The following is a 14,398-nucleotide window of genomic DNA, read 5'->3' as shown; positions in this document are numbered from 1 at the left end:
ACAATACTCAGGAGAATTATACGTAGTATTAATGAATATTTAAAAGCAATCGAGGTAAAAGAGATACTGGGGCTCAATGACAACGAATAAGAAACCATAAAGCTTTGTATAAGATGTATTGCAATCTCTATAAACTGTGAGGATTTCTTGGAATGGTATGGATTTCAGACACCCTCGTCCTGAGCACTCAAGCACTAGAAAGTTGGACAAAAAATGCTACCCGTAATTAACGAGCAAAGAATTTACATCACAACCGATCGGTTCTTCTAACTGTCATGCTTCCAGTTTTCATTCCAGTCAAGCTTCACTGTAAAGATCAGCCCTGTTGGCCCTTTCCGATGGATTTCCGACAGATGCTGCTCTGCTGGCAATCTTTGGTGATCAATTGTTCAGAACTCTTACCATGTCACCCTGCAGCGATCATCTTACCCCCATTGTCGGTAGTGATCTATCAGCAAACAAGTACCCTGAGCTCACCTGTTGAACGGTGGTGGGTTCTTCTGAAACGTTCGTGGAGCAAACACCGGGAAGGACTCTGCGGTTCGCCTCCTCTCTCCCCCAGTGTCAGGTTGTTGGTGGGCAGTGAGCTCCCTCCTTTCCTCGGGTCGTGCTCTTGCACCCGCGTCATCACTCCTCCGAGTGCCAGCAGCAGCAGCAGCACCAAGAAGCGGTCCGCCAAAGAATATCGACTGCCCAGTGTATGCCAACCTCTCAGACGGCTGTCCCGATGGCAATGCTGGGGAAGAGGCATTCACGGGCGCGAGATTTCTCCCGCGATTGCTTAGCTCACCACCTGGGTTTGCCAAGAACCGAGGTGCTCTTGCTGCTTGATCACCACCAGCAGCTCCTGGTCTTGTGGGTGCGGGTGCCACCGAAACGTACCGGCCGGCCTCTTGATCCCAAACAACTGATGCTTTTCTGTTCTCCCGGACATAAGATGTTGCTGACTGGAACACAGGGTTGGATATCTGTGTGGTTGGAACAGGTGGCGGCCTCGGTACCATTGGTGCAGGCCTTGAAGGTGGTGGGGGCGCACGAGGTGGAACACTAATCTGAGTGTGAGGCGCAGGCTTGTGTGTGCGGACTGGGCTGCTTATGCTGCTAGCACTCTGCGTGCCTGATTCATAGTCGTCCTGGCTTGCGAGGCTCTGAGGATACGAGGAGCTATGAAGAGACGACAGCTTTATATCAGCCCATTTTTCCTTTGTGGCACTCCCACTGTAATCAGCACTCATGCTGCTTCTCATGCTAGCATTGCCGCTAGAGCTAAGGCTAGACCCTGGACCTCTGCGGGTATCTATATGTCTGAGGACAGAGGATGATGCTCGAGCTTTCGCTGCAGCTTTCATTGCCTCATTGCTGTCCAGCTTTGCAAGCTTCCAGGCACTGATTTTGACTTGCTTCTTGGCTTTGTTTGCTCTTTCAGCGTGTCCAACAGCATCAGGGTCGACGGTTGATGGTACCATGCCTGGCTCCAAATGTGGGATCACCTCATCCTGTTTCAGAGTTGGAAGTGCAGAAAAATTAGAAAAGAACACCTCTTGGGTTACACATCGTTTCCATCACGCAGCTTCTTACCCAATGTTCAAAGTTAGTATGCAATTTTTTAGCCGGACCCAAATTTTCAAAGCAGTCTGAACCATTGAAAATTACCTGATCAACAAAAATCCTTGGAGGTGTGCACCATGAACCCTTGTAGTGAAGACCAAGTGAACTAGCACCACTGAACCCGGTAGTGGCTGAATTTGTTGGGGAGTAAACAATGTTTACCTCCTCCTGGTCTTCTTCCTCTTGAGGTGCTTCACTCATAGCTCTCATTGCAACAACATATTCATAAGTTGTGATCCCCTACGTAGAAAAAAAAAGCAATATAGTAAGAAACAAGATGGCCTCTTTATGCATATTGTTCATGGTGAAAATTATGAGACAAACCTTTCTGATCAAGATCATGTGGAAGAAGAAAAGCTCTCCTAAAGGTACACAAGCAACTAGAGAAAGAAGAGTGAAAAAGGCCTGCACATAAGAAGTTTACAATCAGTCAACCAATAGCAAAGTCTTAGTCTAACAAAGTCATGGAAACAGGAAACAATGACTATAGAATTGTCACATTTTTAAAGAAGTATACAGTTCTAGAAATCTATTCATTACAATTGATAATGTAGTAGCAAGATTAAATTACAATATTAAAGTATTGACAATATGTGCTAGAACTTACTACAATGGTAGCAAAGGCAGGACGAGGTAAGCCATTCCCAAGCTTGTCTTGAATAATTCTCTCTGAATTCTTGTTGATGAAGCATATGACAAGAACAGCAATGCCTACTCCAATTTCAATAGCAAGCTACAATACGAAAGATAAAATAGTTTAGCAAGTACTTGAATTATTAGAGATTAAATAATACACAAAGTCACTTTACATACCCATAGGAGACTGGTAGTCATCAGAGCGAGAAAAGTGAAATAGTTCTTTCGTCCAACACAGTTATTTAACCACTGCCAAGGATCCAAACATGAGATTTTCATAATTAAAATTTTAAGGTGCGTGCAGTTTCTGTGTAAGAAATACCCGACAGTGATGATCAAATCCGTCCACACACTTGTCACAGCTTCTGCAATGTTTACTGAATTTGCGAACCTGAAAATTTTTCTTTGCAAGTCAGCAAGACCTGACAACACAAGTTTTCACTTTTGACCCAAGTTGTGTGGCAGCTAAGACAGATAGGACGTGTTGACTAAGGATAAGGCAAAAGCTGCTGTGTGGTTGAAACATTGAACAGCTGCACATGGATGTACCTCAGCATTACATAATGTGCAAAACAAGGCATCTTCACCGTCCACCTGATTCTCTGAATCATCAAATTTCCTACAATCCTCCTTGATAAACAAAGCACAAACAAGCCCTCCAAGTAAGCAGCTCCTTGAATTTCTTGGTGGTTGGGACCTTAGATCTATATTTGCGTCTCCAGCAGCTAAACCACCACGATTAGAACAGCCATCTAGAGAGCTCCTACAAGTTGGGGAGTTTGTTCCAGCAGCAGTATCAGTTTTTTCTGGCAAATTTGTGCCCTTGCCCTGTATGTCAGCAGTACTTCCAGGTGCATCAATGAAGCCATCCTCAAACTGTGACATGATCCCAGGATCTGCAGGGTTTATGCTAGTGCACCGGATATAAAGGATGAAAACAGCGAATGCCTGGCAGAATTCATGCAAGTAAAAATTATAGCAATGCCATCAATGCGTTTAAATGACAAAGAAATACAATGTAGGTGCAGTTTGGCTGGCTTACCACGAAAGTATAGGTGCCAATTGCAACATATTCTAGGACTTGCTTCCCTAGAAATGGTGCAAAGAACGCATAAAATGCAACCACCAGAAGCAAGAAAACCGTAATTGCGACAACCTGTTCCATAATATATTAGGAAAATTGTCATGCCACCGTTGGCAAGATGAAAAACAGAACGTCTTGGACAAGTTTGGGATTTTTATCAGAGTACAATAATCCTGGAAAAAAAGGCGAGCAGATAACATAATGTTTGTGTAGAGGTGAAAATAACTGCATGCAATTTATTTTTTTAACTAACAGTACATAACTAATTTAAGATAGCACTGTAAACTATAAAACATAAATGCATGCCTGTAACTTTTTAGCATGATGATATTTGCCCTTTGGGGAATAATTGGTAACTTCATTCCTTCTTTTTGCCAGATTGATAGTTGGAAAATATTAAACAGTCTGAAGATTCGTCAGAAGCACAAACCGATTGCAGTATTGAGACATAGTTTTTAAATGTTAGAAAGTTAGATATGGAGCTATCCATCAGAGCACTGTGTACGTGGTTCCATAATCATTGAATATACAACAGGTTCACCATCACCAGTGTTAGACATGATCTAGGCCTTCAGGCAGTAGCTTAATCACCAAACCAACAACGTGAACAAAAGCCATCCCTACTGGAGCTACAGCTAAGAGTAGCTTGCTCCTAGTTACTAGTAGTATATCTGAAACAAAAAAAAAGGGTTTCTTTCGTTTGCAGCTCTTTCAGTAGAAATCAAAGTGCTAGACGAGAGGTGTCGTATCTAAGATGCTTCTCCCCAGTGTTATACTGTAAGCAGAATCGCGCGTTCGTGGTGGGGGAAAAAAATAGCAGCAGCATTGTTTCGAGGATTGCACTTGCACCCCGCGTGTTAAATTTTGAACACCACGTTAGGCGTATCCCTCTCCGTAGGCCGTAGCACATACGAACTGAGGATTGTGAATTTGTGACAGATTACGCCGAGGAGTGAAAACCACTCGCAAACAAATCTCCAAACTGATGAGACCGAATACGTTGGTTTTTTTTTTTCAGCCAATTCCTGCGGTAAAATTCTCAAGGGAGATGGAAGAGGAGGGGAATTGCACCTGGAGCGTGTGCGCGGGGAGCTGCCAACCATGCTTCCTCGCCATGGCCCCCTTCGCCTTCCTCTCGCCGCTACTCCTCCCTTCCGCTTCACTTTCCTCCAGTTCTCCAGTCTCTCTCTGGCACCACCGCACCAGAGAGGGGAGTCCTTTGCCCTGCTTTTTGGGGAGTAGAGTAGCTCAAGAGTCAATCAAGACCCCGAGGAGCGGACGCACTCTCTCTCCTCTCTCTTTTTTGCTTCTTTTCTGGTGGTTGTTTTTCTTTTTTGACTGCGCCGGTTTGCGCTGCCATTTTCGTGCAGGTTAGTTGAGGATCAACCAACCAAGAAAAGATTTGAGTTTGACAATGGAGGATTGCGTCCCGTCCGGCTGTTGTCTTGGAATTGTGATCGCTTGGCAACAAACAGACGGTAAGATTGTGGTTGGAACTTACTAACCACAATTCACATTATTTTTTTATAAGATAATAGTATGTCTTGAAAATATTTGGTACATGGTTCCACTCTAGTGTCATGGTAATGGTAGACATATTTGGTATAAAATAATCTGAACAGGTGATCTGAGCTGCTTTAAGTGATAGTAGGAGCATGTCTAATACTAATATACTAGTACACACATTGTTCCTTGACCATAAAGCGTGCAGGGAATCATGCTCTAATCCAACACATAAACAACCATATCCCTGGGGCGGAGTTTATGATGGGAGGAGTAAAATGATGGTTAAAGAATGAAGGCCAATGCGAGCAGGAGGAATAGTTGAGGTCCTGATCAGTATGTTACGTGTAGGGCAGGGAGCTTGGTACAGTACAGGTAGACCAGAACAGGACGGATGAATGCGAGAGGGAATTGAATGATTAGGGAAGAGCGGCGATCGATCAGTTCCCAACCACTTCCATTCCATGGGCTGCTTTTTAAAACCATTGGCCGCCTTTTTGAGCATGGATTTTGTGTTTCTTCTCCTTTGGTAGGTACTATCTTTTTCTTCTCTCTTTTTGAAATGCCTCTCATACTTTTTCCTCAAGAGCATGGAAGCACCTCTCTCTCCGCATTTGTATTCACGGGCCAACCATTTCGCAAGCATTTCATTTGTATCTCAAAACTGTAACTCCACCATGGACTATAGAAGGTGATGTTTGAAGTGCGTCAATTTGTTTAAAAATAGAAAAGTAATGTTTGTTGTAATTGTTATTCGATTATTCCCGTTTCAGTTCACACAACAGCACAGCCAAATCTTGTTCATCAAACATGATGCGAACAAGTGTGGACTGTTCGATTACAGTAGCAAGACCAACAGCAGTATCGTCTATCAGCAATCAAACAAGTCCCATTCCACAGTCAAATCAGTCTCGTGCTTCCGATCGAGCAGGTTGTTCATCTCACGCTTTCTTTCTGTGCCTCGTTATCTCCACGCCCAGATAGTCCACAACGCCTTGCACCGCGACGTGAGGTTTGCCGACCTTCACCCGGACCGCGGAGATCTGGGGGAACTTGAGCAGCGTGGCCTTTGCGATCGAGTGAGACACCGACTCCAAGAGGTTGTGCGGCGTGCCTTCGACGACATCCTTAGCAATCCTGCAGAGGAGGCGCAAAGCAGATTTATTCAGTATCAGGAAATCTCTGAGGACACATTATTGGGGACACAAGTTTGGACTCTGAAGTAATGAAGTGCGTGTATTTGTGCCCTCCCCAGGAAAGGGAAAGAAAGGACTAGCCAAATTTAAGACCTGGCAATAGTTTCATTCAGGACTTCTTGTTCTTCTTATCTCATGGGGTTCCATTCAAAATTTAAAAACTGCGCCGACAAGTTAAAATGTTATTACATAACCAGCTAGAGGAACACATGAGTACATAACACATTTGGGTTCGGTGTAAATAAGAACAATCACATATTTCTTTTCAGAAGGGGCGTAAACAGTAAAATCAATCACACATTTGATGTTAGTGACAACCGGAAACTGTAAGGTTCCAACTTTGGTGACTAAATTTGGAAACGAATCATTCTGAAACGCATGGGCTGTCTGTAAAATGGTGTCCCTTTTTATCAACTGATGAAGCCTCTTGGTTTGCCTGCAGGCTGAAACCATAACTTCAGGTCCTAAATTTTGAGTAATACTTGCATAGCTGAATGGACAGAGTAAATTTCCAGCAAAAGAATGAATGATGTCCACCAAAGCACAATAATCTCCTTGCCCTTCATCAATCATACTAAACGGCAGGTTAGGACGAACTGAGCTCATTACGGCAAGGCTGAATTACTTGCAGGCATGTTCAATTCAAGGTCTCCAACTGCAAAGCAAACCGTAACCACACATACATGTTCATGGTTCATCGAGGTCCCCGAAAGGTGATTCTAATTCCTAACCATCGTCATCAGTCCGTACTAGAAGCACGAACCGATGCTGGTGAACAAGCAGGAACGAAGCGGTTCAGCCGTGCGAGAGGAACCTAACCCGTAGATGTCGGTGTAGCTGATGGTGTCGGCGATGCTGTCGGACTCGCCGGCGGCGGCGAGGTCCATCCAGGCGTCGACGTCGACGACGAACTTCTGGCCCAGCGTCTGCTCCTCCCGCTTCACGCCGTGGAAGCCGTGGAACTGCAGGCCGCGCAGGATGAGCTTGTCGCCGCCGGGACCCGCCTCCGCCATTTGGATGGGAATGGCCGCGCTTCGGCTCACGCAACGACACGAACGAGGAGGGATTAAGTACGGGAGTTGAGGGGAGGGGAGGAGGATTGGTTGGGCATGGGTAGCGCGGCTGCGCGAGCTAGCGCAGCATGGCTGGCTGGCGGTGGCGGCTGGGGAGGAGAGAGCTGACCAGGAGGGATGGAGAGGGAAGTGATGATGGTTTGGGCCGCCTGGGCCCCTCGGAGATTTTCCTGTCTTCTTGTTGGGTGCTTGTTCCTCGGCCCACGAAGGGACACCAAAAAGGACAAAAAGAGAGATCGGGAAAAAAAAATTCCGTTGCCGGGACTCGAACCCGGGTCTCTCGGGTGAGAGCCGAGTATCCTAACCAGCTAGACTACAACGGATTTCTGTGAAATGGTAAAATGAACACGTCCATCATCTTAAATTTCGTTTTCTGTGAAATGCTACAGTGAAAACACTTGTCATCTTAAATTTCGTTTTCAGCGACTTCACACCGTCTGTCCGGCAGTGAAATTGACAAGTAGTAAGTCATGATCTTCTGAGCCTGGACCTTATGGCCTCGTCCTCCTTTTTTTTTAGTTACACTGTTAATCAACACACAGCCGTACCTTTGCGCATTCATTTCTTAACCTTTGGAGTTAATTGAAATTAAGAAACTTTTAAGCCTGGATGTTAGATCCGATCAGCCACCAATCTGGATTAATTAAACAGCTAGATCAATCGTACTAGATGGGATCTAAACCTAGATCAAGGGACGGAAAGATAAGGTTACTCGAAATTAATTGCATCTGGCGCGTCTTCTTCTTGGATGGATCTTGACTTGACTTGCACGGTTGTACACTCTACCTGCCCGGCTAAGTCAGCAACACGTTGTATATATTATACTTGGCGATTGGTAATTTCATAGTAAATTCAGCCAACTTAATAGTTGTTCAAGCAAAAAATGATGTAACTTATTAACACTTATCCGATTTTAGATCTTGTGGGTATTGATTTTGGATGGTGAATCCACACTAGTTTCAAATGCACTCACATACTCAGTACCTCGATTTGTGAATTATAAATGCTTGTTCCAACTTAGATTATACCTGTGCTAGTTCCAAATTTATTGTACGATTCGTCAGTTTATAGCTATACTTCGACTATCAATCACAACTTTGAAAAGAAAGATAGTAAAATTTGCAAGAATAATCTTTGGATTACTCTGATCGGATGTACCTTGTGGAATGGAAAGTTGAAGTTGTGTTTTTTGTATTATAAATGCTTGTTCTTGTCTCTCTCTTTTGAAAATCCAAATCCTAACGCCACCTATAAGTAATACTAGGAATAAAAAAACCGCGCAATAGAGAGAAAAAGGGGGAGGTCCCGTCGCCTCTCGACACCTCCATCCGCTCATCAGATCACGAGCCGCAGACAGGTGTGGGATCCCGATCGAGCCCGATCCGATCGCCAGATCCGCCGGCCTCCGCGCCGATCCGGGCGTCCTCCCACCGGTCCTCCTCCCCCTCCTATCGTAGTAGGCGCCCTCGACGCTCGCTGGAGCGGAGATCCCTCCCAGCCCCGACTGATCGGCTCCTTCCTTCTTATTGCCGGTATGTACGGGAGCTGTACCTCGCTTTGATCGGCTGTCCGTTTCTCGTTTTGATGCACCATCCTTTTGTTTTGATTTGATTGGAGCTTCCAAATCCAAAATCTTTCTTCTTCGATCCATCCGGTTTGTCGCCGAATTCTTGTGCGTCTGCCCCCCCCCCCCCCCCGGGTCACTGTGCGTGCGTAAGATCTTATGCGAATTCAGGTTCAGGCGTCGCCAATGTTGTGATTTCGAGTTACGGAATAAATCGGTCTTGGTATCAGGAGTCTGCGATTGAGTCGATCGGGCTTCTTGCTTGACATGGTGTACGCTCCTGATTCCAGCAGCGAAGGCACGGCGGAATCGCCCAAGCTTCCGCTTCACGCATTGCGAGTCCTTTTTGTTAGGAGCAACGGGACGTTTACAGGTTCGTACGCATCGGGTGTATCAATGTCACGTTTAATTGGTTGGGTACGGTGTAGAAAGCGTCACGTGTATGTGCTTTCCGTAGCGATGCACAGTCAATTCGGGTGGGTTGGACGTGATTTTAGATGCCTGAACGGGCTTCAGAAGCAATTAGCAGCCAGGAGTGTACGTCATGTTAATGGTTGGTGCAGACCGTGGTAAAGCAGAGGGTTGTGGCAGGGTGTCCATCCCTGTCATGAGGCTAGATTTTTTGGAGAGGCCTTAGTTGAGGCCTTAGTTGTGATCTGGTCTTGTTTCGACTGATCATAGGATTTGTGTGCATCGTGTATGCATCTTAACTTCAAAGTCATAACCATGTAGGTTAAACTGCCAAGCACGTGCAACAAAGTACGGGAATTTTGAGTGCCGGTGATTGTAATGCATGCTTTTGTCTACGATCGACATGTTTCCTTAGAAATTAAATGCAGCATGCATCGCATGTAGGATCACATGGTATCTGGATGTAAATATGCTGTGGAAGCAATTATCTTTTTTTGCTACTTAAATAAGTAGACATTAGTCTTACTCCATATAGATCTGTGGCATAGCAACTTTTTTTAAAAAAAATTGAAATTGGTAGGGCCAGAACAAAGGGTATCTAGGTAGCAGCAATATTATTTACTCTGCTTAGCATTGGATATCCTCACTTGTTGAACCTTGTTGTTTCAGGCTCCATGGACAAGCAGGAGCCAATAGCTGATGTCGATCAAAAGATTGGTCTCACTGAGAAGCCAAAAGAGCAGGTAATTACTTTTCAATACATTGCCTTTACTTTTTGTTTACATTGTTTGCTGACTGTATCAACCATCTACCTCAGCATGTTCCCAGCAAGGATGAGAAAGCAACTTTTCCCCCAATTTCAGTTGATTCAAATGTTATCGATATACCAAGTGAAGGCCAAACCCAAGCTGGCACATCCAACATAGATGTGGACCATAATGCTGCATATCCACACAACTTTTATGCTTCTCAGGCGCAGCCATTCTATTACCAAGGTCAGCTTGCTTATAGCCTCTCTTCACACTTTGCGTAATGTTTTGCCTTCCCTCGTCACTTTTTGTTACAGAGCATGGACTTATGCATTGCGCTGTATAGTTTGAAATAATAACCTAGGGAAACATAAAGAAGCAATTATACCAAAAGTTTGAGACATATGTACTAGGAGGTGCTCTTGATGTCTTTGTCTATGAAACTACCTATGCTTGTCAGGAATAGATCAATAGAATATGTAAACCTGTTTTTCAGTGGACTCCTTTGAGTCACTTATTTTGTTTTATTTAATATTGTTGATTTTGCAGCTCTCATCGCAATTGATGAATGCTTGTTGGATCCATAACATAGTTAACCCTCTATGAGCAGGCTCAGGATATGAAAACCCTCCACAAGAATGGGACACATATCCTCCTTACATGAGTGTCGAAGGATTGGAAGTGGGTCCAACAGTAAGTAGAAAAAAATTCCTTTGTTAAAATTTTTCCAAAGAGCACTTCTCTAAATTTGTCTTTTCTTGAAGGTTGTGTACAATGAGGACCCTTCTTTGATGTTCCATGGTGGCTATGGATATGACCCATATGCTCATTATTCTCCTATTACAACACCTGTACCTACTGCTGTTAGTGGAGATGGTCAGCTCTACACCCCTCAGCAGTTCTCCTTCTCGGCTCCTTACTACCAGCAGTCAGTACCACCTGGCCTGCCATATTTAAGCTCTCCTCCAATATCACAGGGTGAGACAATGATGCCGATTGATCCAACACAAGGAGGTTTTATTGCTGATACTCATACTCTGAGTCCGAACAGCTTCCTTTTTGGCCCAAGACCTGGTTATTATCTAACTTTGTGCTTTGTTCAGTTGATTTAGGTCTTTTGTGTTCTAGGTGAGACCTTAACTTTGTGCCCTTTGATTATATCTTTCAGAATGGTTCAGATCTTCAGAAGGAACTGGGTCATTTCCATCACCTGCAGCTTCACCTCAACCTGCTGGTGGTGTTTCAGGAGCCTTTGGCCAAAGCAACTTTCCAATGGCTTCAGGAATGGTATTGTCTTCACATTGCTAACCCTATGTTTATCTTCCCTCGAATATGACTTGAGAATTCATGGATGCAGCTTTTTGCACAATTTACTATCTCTCATGGGAATCTTGGGGTTAGCTTTTCACTTCAGAAACAAATCTTAGCTTCACTAAATCCACGAAGAACAATGTAAAACCTACCTTCAGTATATACCAGCTAGTGCCTTTTCATATTCATTGTTTTATGTCTGTCGTTGATATTTAAACTCAGACTTGATTGTAGCCACCAGCTGCAACTCAAATTCTGCTCTTGCCTGCATCCACCTGTCACTGCTTTGGGGGTTACTCACAATTGCATGGAATTCCAAGTTGTTGTTTTTGTGGTGATGCTTATCATATGTTCAGAAAGACTGAAAAATCATTTTCTAAGAGACAGGAATGTATTTCTGCATGATTGAATTTGCTTACTTGTAGATCTGCCTTCTGATATTTATTTGGTTCCCTCGATTTCAGCCATCACCTCACCAGAAGCCCTTTTACGGTTTCGGATCCCCAGCTGACTCCTACGGACGGGGTTTCTCTCATGGTGGGATGTTCCCACAGGCCAGTAATTGTGGGGGATCCTTCCCTGGCTTTGGCATTAATGGTAGAAGTTCCATCTCCATCGAGAAAGGGCGCAGAAGAGGAAGGGGTAATGCCCTTATTTGCAGCTGCAATGGCCCGCTTGACTTTCTCAATGAGCAAAGTCGGGGTCCGCGCGCTACTAAGCCTAAGAAGCAACCAGAGGGTGACAGTAAAGATGAGAAGCCTTCTACAGGAGTTGGTCGTGAGTTATACAATAGGCCTGACTTTGTTACAGAGTACACAAATGCCAGATTTTTCATCATAAAATCATACAGTGAAGATAATGTGCACAAGAGCGTCAAATATGGTGTTTGGGCTAGCACCACAAATGGAAACAAGAAACTGGACTCAGCTTATCGTGAAGCTAAGGAGAAGGAAGAGCACTGCCCCATTTTTCTGTTGTTTTCGGTAACTAAAGCATCATCTTACTTATTGTTTTGTTTAAGTCAGTCAGTCCTTTTTACTTCCCATCTTGTTATCTCGGGCTAATAATGAAAAGTTGATACAAAAATATACAGGTAAATGCTAGTGCACAATTCTGTGGTGTTGCTGAGATGATTGGTCCAGTGGACTTTGAGAAAAGTGTGGATTACTGGCAGCAAGATAAGTGGACTGGTCAGTTTCCTGTTAAGTGGCACATAGTGAAGGATGTCCCCAATAATCTCTTCCGCCATATAATTCTTGAAAACAACGACAATAAACCTGTAACGAATAGCCGAGACACACAGGAGGTACTTGGATTTCTCTCTCTCTAGTCTTATCTCCATTTGCTTAATTTACATTTTTTATTTTTGTTGTACATAGCTCTCCTTTATTCATGAGATACATATCGTGTACTAGCTAGGATGTGCCATTCATGCTTCCGTTTCAGCTGTTAATATTCTGTGCCTTTGTTTTCCATTTTACTTTCATACTGAAATTTGACTATATTAATGCATTGCCTATTTAGTGTGACACCTGTGCTTGTTTGAGCCTATTGTAGGTGAAACTAGAGCAAGGACTGGAGATGCTAAAGATCTTTAAGAACCATGATGATGATGCGTCAATCCTTGACGACTTTGACTTTTATGAGGAGCGTGAGAAAGCGCTGCAGGAAAATAAGGCACGGCTGCATCAGCAACATATATCCACTTCTATTGCTGTTGAACCCAAGAAGCCCTTGACTGTGCCTACTGACCTTGTGGGGCATATCACCAAGAGTTTTGCTCAGGCTGTGCGGCTTGGTGAGTCCAAGACCGTAAGCCCTTCGTCCGAGAAAGCGTCTGGGGGTGATCCGTCTGTTCCTGCGAAGCCAGTCGAAGTTAAGCAGAGTGGTTTGTCATAGGGACTCTTGATCGATGCGGTTGGGCTGTACTTGAAATATCATCCACATGCTTCCTGATCAAAATCTTGGGGGCTGCACATACAGGGATGTTGGTGCTGAAAACAAAGACATTGGCGAAGATGGCTTCTTGCGCTTTTGGTCCAGCAATCATGTACACTAGGATAGATCTTTGCCAACCTTGGATGGAAGCTTTAGTTTCTTGAATAGTTTCTCCTTCCCCCCTCCTTCCCTAGTATTTCTCACCTTCTCTTTGCATCATATGATGATTCCTTAGTGGCTAGCCTTAAGGAGAGCTGCAGTTTTTGTGCAAGCCTCTGTAAGTCTCCCTGTCCGATCGCAAATGAATAAGGCCATTTTGCTTACTATTAAGTAAAATCCCTCGTTTATCTACTGTTCTATTACTGTTTTATCTTCTTCTTCTTTTCCTGGGGTAATGTCTGAGCAGGACACCTCCCTATGTAAGCAAACATAAACGCTATCCAAGTGAACTGGTTGTGATAACTACAGTAATAATGGCTCAATAATCATACATGTTTGCTGGGAGGGGCATTTAATTTGCTGTCATGTGCTCCTGTGATTTATGGTTGCGAGGTTTACATGTTTGTGAGCTCTCATGACAGGATTTGAAATTTGCGCTTGCTATAATCTGACAGCGAATGAAAAGCATAGTTTTAGGCTAATATTTAAGGCCTTTTCAGCGTTGCATATTTGCTACCTTTAGCAGTTCATTTTATGATATGATCTGAAGCTGGAGTTGAAAATCAAGTGATGTCACGATCTTCTTGTTGCGATTTTTGGCCATATATAAGATATCTAGAAACAAGGGAAGGAAGCCAAGGACCACGACAACTGCTCCGGCGAGGTCTACGACCTCACCGACGGCAACAGGGCCAAAGTCCGTGACCTGCTGTGTCAGCGTGTCTACGGCGGCGGCGACGACGTCGCCGAGAAGACGAAGAGCCCGCTGCGGCTGCACGAGGAGTGGTTCGCCGAGCAGGACCAGATCCGCGACGCCGTCAGCCTGGACGACACCCCGTTCGCCGTCGTCCCTGGCGACCGCGACGATGAGGTCGTGGCGTGCGGCATTTGCGCGGAAGCGAAGCCCGCTGCGCACATTGCCTCGGCGGGTTGCGCGCACCGCTACTGCCGCGGTGCTGGCGCAGCTACGTCGCCGCCGCGCTGGACGGCGGCGGCGCCCGCTGCCTCGCGCTGCCGTGCCCCGACGCGGCGTGCTCCCGCGCCGCGCTACGCAGGATGGTGGAGTGGTTCGCCACTCGCGCCGGAAGGGACGCGTACGCGCAGGTGGATGTCACCGGCAAAGCCGCCGTCTTTGGCGGGCGGGAGGGGACAGGAGGATCCATGGC

The 14,398-nt window shown here is 45.0% G+C and overlaps 3 protein-coding genes and 1 non-coding gene across 5 annotated transcripts; 1 reads left to right on the top strand and 3 right to left on the bottom strand.

Moving 5' to 3' along the window:
- Positions 1–92: 92 nt before the first annotated feature.
- Positions 93–4,665, bottom strand: LOC112896169 (probable protein S-acyltransferase 19). Its single transcript, XM_025964085.1, has 9 exons — positions 4,400–4,665; positions 3,287–3,400; positions 2,794–3,192; positions 2,567–2,635; positions 2,422–2,493; positions 2,216–2,341; positions 1,933–2,013; positions 1,654–1,848; positions 93–1,496 (listed from the first exon to the last, which is right to left on the bottom strand). Exons 1-9 carry the CDS (start codon positions 4,442–4,444, stop codon positions 474–476), a joined length of 2,124 nt encoding a protein of 707 aa, XP_025819870.1. The 5' UTR covers positions 4,445–4,665; the 3' UTR covers positions 93–473.
- Positions 4,666–5,568: 903 nt separating this feature from the next.
- On the bottom strand, positions 5,569–7,244 carry LOC112897079 (dihydroneopterin aldolase 1-like). The gene is made up of 2 exons (XM_025965272.1): positions 6,847–7,244; positions 5,569–5,968 (listed from the first exon to the last, which is right to left on the bottom strand). The coding sequence occupies exons 1-2, from the start codon at positions 7,038–7,040 to the stop codon at positions 5,773–5,775; spliced, it is 390 nt and encodes a 129-aa protein (XP_025821057.1). The 5' UTR covers positions 7,041–7,244; the 3' UTR covers positions 5,569–5,772.
- Positions 7,245–7,350: 106 nt separating this feature from the next.
- TRNAE-CUC lies at positions 7,351–7,423 on the bottom strand. Its single transcript has one exon. It is a non-coding gene; the product is annotated as a tRNA-Glu (tRNA).
- A 933-nt stretch (positions 7,424–8,356) lies between these two features.
- Positions 8,357–13,591, top strand: LOC112897071. Of its 2 annotated transcripts, XM_025965264.1 has the most exons (10): positions 8,357–8,632; positions 8,955–9,037; positions 9,745–9,818; positions 9,893–10,070; positions 10,435–10,517; positions 10,589–10,898; positions 10,993–11,111; positions 11,600–12,118; positions 12,229–12,441; positions 12,693–13,591. In XM_025965264.1, the coding sequence occupies exons 3-10, from the start codon at positions 9,750–9,752 to the stop codon at positions 13,032–13,034; spliced, it is 1,833 nt and encodes a 610-aa protein (XP_025821049.1). In that variant the 5' UTR covers positions 8,357–8,632; positions 8,955–9,037; positions 9,745–9,749; the 3' UTR covers positions 13,035–13,591. The 2 variants fall into 2 exon arrangements, with proteins under 2 accessions (XP_025821049.1, XP_025821048.1); XM_025965263.1 differs by lacking the exon at positions 8,955–9,037 and having other exon boundaries at positions 8,376–8,632.
- The last annotated feature ends 807 nt before the right edge of the window (positions 13,592–14,398 follow it).

This window comes from Panicum hallii, chromosome 6 (genome assembly GCF_002211085.1).
Source record: "Panicum hallii strain FIL2 chromosome 6, PHallii_v3.1, whole genome shotgun sequence".
Classification (NCBI taxonomy): Eukaryota; Viridiplantae; Streptophyta; class Magnoliopsida; order Poales; family Poaceae; genus Panicum; species Panicum hallii.
The sequence above is the reverse complement of the archived record's forward strand: the minus strand, read 5'-3'. Positions and strand labels throughout refer to the sequence as shown.